The sequence below is a fragment of the Nelumbo lutea genome, chromosome 3, assembly GCF_056320005.1.
Source record: "Nelumbo lutea isolate HS-2025 chromosome 3, American lotus-T2T, whole genome shotgun sequence".
NCBI lineage: Eukaryota > Viridiplantae > Streptophyta > Magnoliopsida > Proteales > Nelumbonaceae > Nelumbo > Nelumbo lutea.
Window position 1 is genome coordinate 20,253,529 of NC_142686.1, and position 10,639 is coordinate 20,264,167.

Consider the following 10,639-nt stretch of genomic DNA (forward strand, 5'->3'; position numbering starts at 1 on the left):
TTTACCTACAAAATAATACAAAATATAAGGTTTTGCACTCTATATATTTACATCTGTACTCCTTCCAAACTCAGCGTAAGGGTTATTGAAGGCTTTGCAGCAGCCTTGATTGTTAAAAGAATTTGCCTATCAGAGAGAATTTCCCTGCAACATTATTGCCCTACTTCACCTCTCATCCCTAGTTCCAACTCAATGAATTTTTGTCTGGATTTTTACAGGTGCAAATTCCCCATGCTTAGAGACAAGTAAGGGCATGAAATGGAGGGCTAGGATGTATTGGACATAACAGCTGTGCAATGGGAATATATCCCTTGCCATTTATGGGAGATGTTCTTATACGTAGTGGTGGTGTTATGTGAAAACAATTTGTGGTAGCAGATCCAGAGTGGAGATGGGAGTGGGCTGATCTGAGATCTAATCCTGTTTCTTGTTGATAATTGGTAGGATTGGATCTTCACACAAGATTAGATTCAATTAATGTAATATAATCCCATCATACATGTATTTCCTTCAGGGTCCAATGGACCTGGTATAGATACGAAGATATCTAGCTAAGGTCCAAATCCTTTTATTCCATCTAGATGGATATGGATTGTTTGGATCAGCTCCCGATCTGATGCGGAGCAATCAAATAGTTCAATGTCTCGTAACGAAAATTTAGGCCTCGTTTGAGAGCGATTATGACATTTTTTGTTGGTAAAAAGGGAAAGGGTGGGCTTTAGTGTTGATTGAGCTAAGCTACTTTGGAGAACCTACCAAAAATGACTTTACACAGAAATTGTTCTCATAAATGTATTTCTGGCTTTTTGAAAAATTTTTCACCAAACATGACTTTATGATTTTCTGTGAGGCTTACCTTACAACACCAGACCAGATCCACTAAGGCGGTGTTTGGAACCGTGCCGTTGTTCCAGAAAATGGTGATACATTAGCGCCACATTGGAAAAATTGATATTCCAGGAAACATCAATATATTTGGAAATGCTTTTCCATAAAAAAGGTGCTCCAAGCTATGCCTTGGAAATCAAGAAGGCATGGTTTGGAGCAACACTGAATTTGACATTTTCTCATATTGGAGCTAATTGTTGCCAACGAGGACATGATGTGGTGGTGACGTGGATTCCCTATAATGGGTATCAGTGTTGAAAACAGATATGGAGCACTGGTACCAAACAGAAGGTGTTTTTATTGCTTTAGAAAACACGTCCTACCTTGCAGCAACGTTTCTAAACAAAAAAAAGGACACTGTTTTCATAGAAAATGGTGCTTCCAACCCACATATAAAGCCATTTTCAAAAAAACAGCGTTGTATCTGCAATATCAATGTCAAACATTAAAGCCCTCCTAAACGAGAGATTAGCTGAACTATGCATGAGCCATTGAACGATAGTTAATTTTGGATTTTCTGTGCACACTCTGCTAGCAGTCTGCTGAATAGTGATGAGACCTCTTGTTAAAGGAGATAGCATCTGCACCCCATAGCTGCCTCTCAGCACATCCCAATCGTGTATTAGAAACATCTTCCATTGACAATAATAAATTGGGATTTGCTCCTCACACCGATCTCACAGTTACATTCTACCATGCATAGAAAATATTTTCCATGAATAATAACATATAATTATGTGAATTCTACATTCTGCAAGCACATGAGAACATTTGATATGAATTTAACGTACATACTCATATATGTAAGATAAATATTAAGACCTCTTTGCTTTTTAGACACGAGACGTGTTTGGTGCAAGCTCTTAAATTATATTTGAATGCCTCTTTTCAGATACGAAAGTTTAATCGAAATGGGAGGCATGAAAATATCGAAAATATCCTCTATTTTTTTTAGAATGACGCGCATACCCCCGGCGCCCCCCCAAACCCAAGACAACCCTACCAGACGCAAAAACCCCCAAACCCATGAAACTCTCTGCTCGTGTGAAAGCAAAGGCATGGCGGTACAGGCACCTGGAAGGTTCGTTTACAGTTTCGTTTCTTCTTTCTTCAGATTTCTTAACTAAAAACCTTTATTGTTTAAGGGTTACAGGCGCCTACCAGTTCGTTTCTTCATCAAAGGTATCTTTATTTCGATTTTTGGAATTTTAGCACTTCTCTTCATGAGGGTTTGTTTCATTTAGGTTCGTTGTTATTGGGTGTAGTGATGATAATAACAAGGTTGGGTTTATTTCTGTGGGTATTTATTTTTCAAAATTTACTTAAATGCCAGATCTTCTTGTTTTGCTATGCGATAATTGATGTAGGAAGTTGGTTTTCTTTTCTTTTTAAATTTCTTGAAAGAGCCTTGTTTACATGTTTTGATTATCAATTTTCTGGAATAGTCGTTTAGTTTGTTTCTCTTTTGACATTTGGGCAATGTAGAGTGTTTTGGTGAATAGATTTTCCAATGAAGTAATTCCACCTTCACGTGTGGTGATGATTTTTCTGGACTTGGTCCTCTTGCCCTTCAATTTCAAGGTTTATGATGCAGGACGTTTGCCCAAATAATTTCAAGGTTTAATGGTGGAGAGTAGAAGTAATACCACGTCTATGTTTCTTTGAACACCCAGCACCCATCCATCTCTGTCTCTGTCTCTCTCTCTTTGTGGTGTGTGTGTGACTTGACTGTGTCTATCTCAAATTAATCTGCATTGACACACTGGTTGCTATTTATAAAGGAAGACATGGAAATGAAGTATTAACTGCTAATTAATTTGCTTTAACATTATAGAATTAATCCATATTTCTAATTCGAGGGCGAGTGGATCTCTCTTTCTGTCTATCTCTCTTTGACCCCAACTTGTGCAGGGTCTAAATTATCTAATGGCATCAAAAGCCAATGTTTATTCCCTTATTAAACATTTATTATGTTATTTATTAATCATTTTATTAAATTTTAATAGTTGTTAATTATTTTTATTTTGTTATTTATTATTTATTAATTATTTTTAGTAATTATTATAATTTATTATGTATCTAATTTTTATTCATGATACTATTAATTAATAATTAGTAACCATTAATTTTTATTGATTATTTTAAAATTTATTAAATTTTAATCATTTTATTATTTTTAATAGTTATTAATTATTTTCATTAATTGTTAATTATTTTTAGTAATTATTATCAATTATTATGTATTCAATTGTTTTTTATTCGTGTTAGTTCAATATTATTAATTATTAATTAGTTACCACTAATTTTTATTAAATTTTAATAATTTTATTATTTTTTATAGTGATTAATTATTTTTATTAATTTAATTATGTTTTTTACTAATTAGTAATTATTTTCGTAATTATTATTTATTTTATATGATTTTAATATTATTTTTTAATTTGATAAATTATTTTATATGAAATAGTACAAATTGAGATCAAATTTATCAAATAGTCTATTTTAGGGGTATATTTTAGATGTTAACAGTTTGGTCCAACACAAACAAACTAAAGTATTTAGAACCTTGAAAAGTAAAAAAGCATCAATGTCTCTTTTCAGATTTTAGATAGTTTTAATATTTTTTTAACTTTTCAGACTTCAAATTTCAGATTTATCAAACGCGTTTAATTTGATAGAAATTAAGAATCAACAATTTTTCATCAACTTTTTAATATTCTTCATAAATCAAACCAAATATAACTCAAAGGCTTTAGAGTCGTTATGCCTCTAGAGACCGTGTGCTTCGATGGCTTTGGTACATTGTTTAGAAAACAAGACCAGAGTCACCACTCACCAGACTGCTGCCCCACTTAAGCAGGAGCGAGGAGGAACCACGTCTTCACATCTTTCTACTTTTATCATTTTATAGAGGTTTTGACTTTTGACCACTAAACCACTTATTAAAACTGAATCGAAAAGTTATTATTTTTTTCCTTTCAATGTTGGATCTGGATTTCAAACCATGAACCAGACATCCTTGTGGTTCAATGTTTGGTCCGGATTTCAAACCATTGTTATTTGTAACAGTGGGATATCAAACCGTGAACCGGGTAGCTTTTTGGTTTAATGTTTCTATAGGATATCAAAACCAGACCATACAACCCATTTGAACTTGACAAATAGTTTTCTTTGGTTTAGAGAACTTTTGAATTTTGATAATCAACCAAGCTATCTGGTTTAAGCAGGAAAAACATGAACTTACAGTCCGGATTTCAAAACACCAATGCTTTATAATTCATACTTGATCTAGATATCATACTTTTTAGAAATATGGGGTCACAGAAATTTGGAGGAAAAGTTCAGAGGTGTGTCTAAAAACATTATCTTTAGTACGTTATTTATCCTCACTCAGATTTATTAAATTTGCTGTTGGGTTTAGGGGCGGAGCCACGGGTGGCGGAAGGGAGCCATGACCCCCATATGCCTTCAGACTTCCCATAATTTAAATTCCACTTGAGTTAGAGGTAAATCTGTTTCTAGGATATAACGGAGTCTTGGGTGAGAGTCTTCAACTAGCAAAGTTAAATATTCTTCGGAAAAACCTTTTGTTAGACGGTAGTAGAACGAGGAAAGAGAAACAAGAGTGATTTTCAAATAGCTTGTGTGTGTATTTACTTAATTCATGCTCTTTAAATAAATTTTAAAGTCATAAAACAGAGGAAGATATTGATTCAGAAAAAAATTCATTGAACAATCACAGTTTCAAGCATTATCACAATTAAAATGTTAATAAACATTTAATAACGGTTAACTTTGAATAATCCCTCCGATCACGTGTTCAAACAGGAGCACCATTCCAGTTGAACAAGGATCATTAATTCGATTCAGGACGTAGACTGACGCAATGGCATTCGTCATTCCTACCTACATTAAACGGGTCGGATCCAAGTAGATAGGTCCAGAAACTTACATTAGACACGTTGCAATTTAATAAAGCAAAATTCGCCACGTTTCCCGACGGACAAATCCAGCGGCAAACTCTAAACCCGAATAAAAATCCAAATTTGCCACTTCTAGTCATCATGTGGGTGTGGGACCCGGTGTCCTAGATCTAGTCGGTGTACGCTAGAGTATGGTGTAAAGCAAAACAGTAATTTCAATTAATATTCTTTTATCCAAATAAATTGATACACTTATAAACAGGGAATCATAGATTTGGACGATTGGAATATTCGACTGCGCATGGACGTACTGTAATACAAAGAGCTGGCACTACTACATCATTCTTTCCATCACCTAGCAGGTTGCAATCTTATTATCCCATCCCAATCGTTCAACCTGTCGCCTCGCGCTTATCGCGTCCCATCCAATAAATATTTGTAAAGACGAAAGTGCCCCTAAAACCCAAATTAGTCAGTGGGTCGGGCTAAATGGCAAACTCACACTAGCCTCAATGGGGTTTGGGTCCGGTTTGTTTACATGGGCAGCATTTGCATATATAGGCATGGCTGAGTCCTGAGTGCAGTTGGTTTCGGGTTAGAATCGATTCAAATCGGGTTTCGCGCGGGTAAAATGCCGTTCCCAACTTGACCCGTGGGCCGTGGGCCGTGGCGTCCCTACCAAGTACTAACAACGTTCAAACCGGAGAGGGGAGGAGGCAGCAGTTAAATACTTAAATGCCAAGGCGACCAGCGGGAACGGGCCTTGCACCGACTGAATCCGGTTTCGAACGGGAAGGGAATCGAGTGGTTGAGGGGGGAAGTGGGAACTGGGTAGTCTCAATTGAGTACCTTGGGTTCGTGAAGCATAAATAGTCGAATATTTGAGCTTTTCAAGTTTTCCAGTTATATAATTCTGTTTAATACTTCGTTTTCTGCAATACCCAGATTTTCGGTTTCTGGGAGTGGATTGGTTTCTGAAGTAATCTCTGTTTCTTCACTGAGGAGTAAAAGGTTCGGTTCTTTCTCTTTTCTGGGTTTTGCTGTAATTGCATTAAGTCTCTTTTAATTCTCTCATGTTCTTTAATCTGTTGGACGGTTGTAGTTGACAATTGCTGATACGGTTCCCCTTCTTCTGTGCTTTGGTCTATTAATCATTCTTTTTTCCCTTAATTGGGTATCGCTTGGATGATTTATTTTTCGTATGTGGATCGATAAAAATCCTTAAAAGCCATACCTTTTAAGTGGAAAAGGATCAGAAAGTTGTAGGGCCTTTTGTTTATTATCTTTAGGTAATGTTAGAGGAGATTTTCTCGTGACTTTCTTGCAGAATGTGCACTTCTCTTGTATTAATGTACTCTTTAGAATGGCGGGTTTTGATCCAGATTAATATGTCCTTTTCTTCTCTGAAAAATGGGAGCTAGTCGTTAATTGAATATTCTTTTCAGGCTAATTTCTTAGAAGAGCATTATGGATTTGGTTTGTCAGAATCACGATTTTTTCCCTAAACGTATGTGCGTGAAGTTAATTGAAGGACTAAAATTCCATTGAACATTGTGAATTTGTTACTAGATTCTTGTTGAAGTCCCATCTTTGCTTACTTTGCGAGTGTCTAAATGCTGGGTTCTTTTCTCTTCCTTTGTTTTCTCCATACATCCCAGATTGTTCATATGTCATTCAATCTGATGGATATTTCATCAACAAACACTCAAGTTCTCTGATATTGAATGTATGTGGTCTTCACTTGGTCAAAAGAAAAAAAAAAAGATGCCCAAACTGATTTCTTCTCATAGAATTATAACTTCTTGTGTTAGAAAGTACAACTTTTACCTTTGTAATGTTTTTCACACAATATATTGGATCTTTGTGCTACATTTCTGGCTCAATTTGCACGTAAAGTTAGGGTAAATGATTGATCTCCCAGAATATGCTATCTTCTGGTGTTTGGTTGCATGTAAAATGGCCAAGGAAAAACATTTTTCAGTGATTAGTATTTGTAGGAAAATGGCATTCCTTCCAACCCCCTATGTATCATTTTTTGAAACCATTCACATTCAATTTCCAACTTAAGCCAAACACTAGGGAAATGATTTGATATCCTATTGTATATCATTGAGCAACTAATTGCAGATTTTTATGTCTTCAGAAATGTGATATATCAATCTGCCAGATTTCCCACTGATATTCTCATTCTTCTAACAGGAAAAACAAATGGCCGTGCCTCTTACAAGAATAGGCCTTGCAGGGCTTGCTGTTATGGGACAAAATCTAGCCCTCAACATTTCTGAGAAGGGATTTCCAATTTCTGTTTACAACCGAACCACCTCCAAAGTTGACGAAACTGTTGAACGAGCTAAAAGGGAAGGAAACCTCCCCTTGTATGGCTTCCATGATCCTGAATCCTTTGTTCGTTCTATCCAAAGGCCTCGAGTCATAATCATGCTTGTTAAGGCTGGGGCTCCTGTTGACCAAACAATAAAAACCCTTTCTGTGTACATGGAAAAAGGTGATTGTATAATTGATGGTGGTAATGAGTGGTATGAGAACACTGAGAGGAGAGAGAAAGCCATGTCTGAATTAGGTCTGCTCTACTTGGGAATGGGAGTTTCAGGTGGTGAAGAGGGTGCCCGAAATGGGCCATCTTTGATGCCTGGAGGGTCCTTTCAGGCCTACAAGTACATAGAAGACATACTTCTCAAGGTGGCAGCTCAGGTTCCTGACAGTGGCCCTTGTGTTACTTATGTAGGCAAAGGAGGATCTGGAAATTTTGTTAAAATGGTTCACAATGGGATTGAGTATGGAGACATGCAGCTAATTGCAGAGGCTTATGACGTCCTAAAATCAGTTGGAAAGCTTTCTAATGAGGAGTTGCGCCATGTCTTCTCAGAGTGGAACAAGGGGGAACTTCTGAGCTTCTTGATTGAAATCACTGCCGATATTTTTGGCATTAGAGATGACAAGGGAGATGGGTACTTGGTTGACAAAGTTTTGGACAAGACTGGAATGAAGGGTACAGGTAAATGGACTGTTCAGCAAGCTGCTGAGCTATCAGTTGCTGTTCCCACAATAGCATCATCTTTGGATGCACGGTTCCTTAGCGGGTTGAAGAAAGAAAGGGTTGAAGCTGCCAAGGTTTTCAAATCAAGTGGAGTTTGTGGCATCTTGACTGAGCATACTATTGACAAGAGGAAGTTGATTGATGATGTGAGGCAAGCTCTTTATGCATCCAAGATTTGCAGTTATGCACAGGGAATGAATCTGATCCGTGCTAAGAGCATTGAAAAGGGGTGGAACCTGAAATTGGGAGAGCTTGCTAGGATTTGGAAAGGAGGTTGCATTATCCGTGCTGTGTTCTTGGACCGTATTAAGAAGGCCTATGACAGGAACCCTGATCTTGCAAACCTTCTAGTAGACCCAGAGTTTGCAAAGGAGATCATTGAGCGACAATCTGCTTGGCGAAGAGTTGTCTGTCTTGCTATCAACTCAGGTGTCAGCACCCCTGGTATGTCATCCAGTCTTGCATACTATGACACTTGCAGGAGGGAAAGAGTTCCAGCAAATCTGGTCCAAGCGCAAAGAGATTACTTTGGAGCTCACACTTATGAGAGGATTGATGTAAAAGGATCCTTCCATACTGAGTGGTTCAAGATCGCTAAACGATCAAAGATGTAAGCTTTTGTTTGTATTCTTCTACCTAACCAAATGATTGTACCTAATAATGTTCCTTTGAGAGTGGGAACTAAATAGTGGGGTAGAGTTTCACTATGTTATTTAGTGGAATCATCTGTTCAAATTTGAGTAATGGAATATTGTCAAACTGTGCATTTTGCTTAGTGTGACTGTCTTCCGCATACACTAGCTCATAATGCTGGATTAGACATTACTTAAACTCCTGTTTCTTTTGTTTTGGTGTTTATTCTATATTTCTATGGATTCCAGTCATGGTGAAACTCCAATTCTTTGTTTGTTTTCAAACAATGGCAACTATTAATTCCTGTTTCATGTGGCAGATGCCCTTTTGATCTGGTTGTATATGCTAGATTTATTCTTGGATCTATAGCCACATGCCTATCCACAGATATGAATTAGATTGATAGGTGAACTTGTCTTTCACTGGATGATTAGAATTCACTCACTGCTGCAACTTCTGAGATATGGCACATCAAGCTGAAGAGTAATCAAACATCTCAGATTTGGTGACTGCATATGCCATCTGTAAACGAGTCCACAGTTTTTTATTTTTTCGTGTGGGAGGAATGATTATCTGCAACATGAAATTTATCAATGACCACGAAGAAATGGCTGTTGGTTCAATTTTCCTGCGAAAAGAAAACACACGCACACAGACCAAAAAAAAGTAGACTGCAACTTGTCTCTACGTTTGATGGGCTTATGTTCTCCTATTAACCTATTATAGGTCCTGCTTATACAGAGTCGGGTGTCTTAGGAATTCTATTTGGCCATTTCTCATGTTTCAGAGCCTGAACTCTCTTGTATGGAATTTGTATTGCATGCGATTTTGTTTGGTTCAGGTTCTGAAGGTTCGGCCATGATAACATGCCTTTTGACTGTGATCCTCTACTGAACAATATAATCTTGAATTCCATGACACTGGACCATTAGTTTTTAATTTTTCTTTTTTAATTACACATGGGAGTTCCACCTGAACAGCATCTATACTCAAGCTAATTACTGCATTACTGTAAATTTTGTTATCTCATCATGCTTTCATAGATGTATCCCTTGCAGGCTTATCCCAACACTTGCCTGCTCTTTTGTGAGAGTATGGCCTACTTTCAATTAATACCATGGATGCCAATCTATTTTTCTATGGTGAAGCTCTTCATTCAAGCAATCATAATAACCTTGGATGATCTCTATACTTTCTCTTGAAATCAATCTCTTGATTTCACAAGGGAACCCGAACTTGGTTGCAAGATCACCATTCATATCGCAGGCTTCTCCATATAGTTTGATGCATAGAATGAACAGTAATCAATCTTGCAAATTGATGTCCGCTTAAATTTTGGGTTGTACTGGATGCAGGGATCTGAAGTTCTGAAACACTGGAAACAGACCAGGCTGCTAAGTGACTATTTGATCTTGAGTCTTCTGGTGTTAGAAGCGCTTAAGCAGCATCAAAACCATTCAACCTTTGAGTCCCCTAACATTGGAGCTTATCAATGTGAAGGATTTTATCTGCCTGCATGATTCATTGGGTCATTTCTTAACTTGAGAATCTACAGGGCCAATCTACCAACAACCCAGATGAAGACATGGGATCTCATGTATGGAATCTGTATTGGACAATTAATGGGCTATGTAAGGTCCAAGTCTAGGCGCTCAATATATCATTTCTTACTCACTGCTCTCTGACTATGGCTCTCCCACGTAAAATGGTCGATCACAGCTCTTTAAATTATCCATGGAGACCCATATAAACAACATTTATTATCATGACAGGCCCATCCAAACAACATTAATTGTCATGACAGCTTAGCTCATCATACTACAGATTTTCAGAGTTGTGCATCTCTGCCTGGCTGATCCAACACTCGACACTCACCATTCACCACTCCCCTTTTTCTGCTACTCTTTCATGTCCATGGTGTACTGGGGAGGGCTAACTACCATTGCATTGAATGAATATAGCCTACTTCCTTTGCATTAATACTACCTGTTTCTCCACTAACATTTATTTTCCAGCTTTTGAACAGGCATTGAACTTTCATTTCTCTTAAACTGTACTGTAGTCTGTAGACGGGCCAGAGCTCATACTCTGTCTTGGTGTATATTGTTCCCTGTCCTATCATTCAATGTTGTCAAACTCA

General features: G+C 37.3%; 1 protein-coding gene across 3 annotated transcripts; it reads left to right on the plus strand.

The window, feature by feature from the left end:
• Positions 1-1,909: 1,909 nt before the first annotated feature.
• Positions 1,910-8,641, plus strand: LOC148863433 (6-phosphogluconate dehydrogenase, decarboxylating 2-like). 3 transcript variants are annotated; one of them, XM_088980479.1, is made up of 3 exons: positions 1,910-2,070; positions 5,757-5,822; positions 7,011-8,641. In XM_088980479.1, the coding sequence occupies exon 3, from the start codon at positions 7,020-7,022 to the stop codon at positions 8,478-8,480; it is 1,461 nt and encodes a 486-aa protein (XP_088836605.1). In that variant the 5' UTR covers positions 1,910-2,070; positions 5,757-5,822; positions 7,011-7,019; the 3' UTR covers positions 8,481-8,641. The 3 variants fall into 3 exon arrangements, with proteins under 3 accessions (XP_088836605.1, XP_088836604.1, XP_088836603.1); XM_088980478.1 differs by lacking the exon at positions 1,910-2,070 and adding an exon at positions 5,414-5,665; XM_088980477.1 differs by lacking the exon at positions 1,910-2,070 and having other exon boundaries at positions 5,560-5,822.
• The last annotated feature ends 1,998 nt before the right edge of the window (positions 8,642-10,639 follow it).

Coding starts and splice junctions, on each gene's coding strand:
- LOC148863433 (XM_088980479.1), top strand. CDS start 7,020: ATGGCCGTGCCTCTTACAAGAATAGGCCTTGCAGGGCTTGCTGTTATG.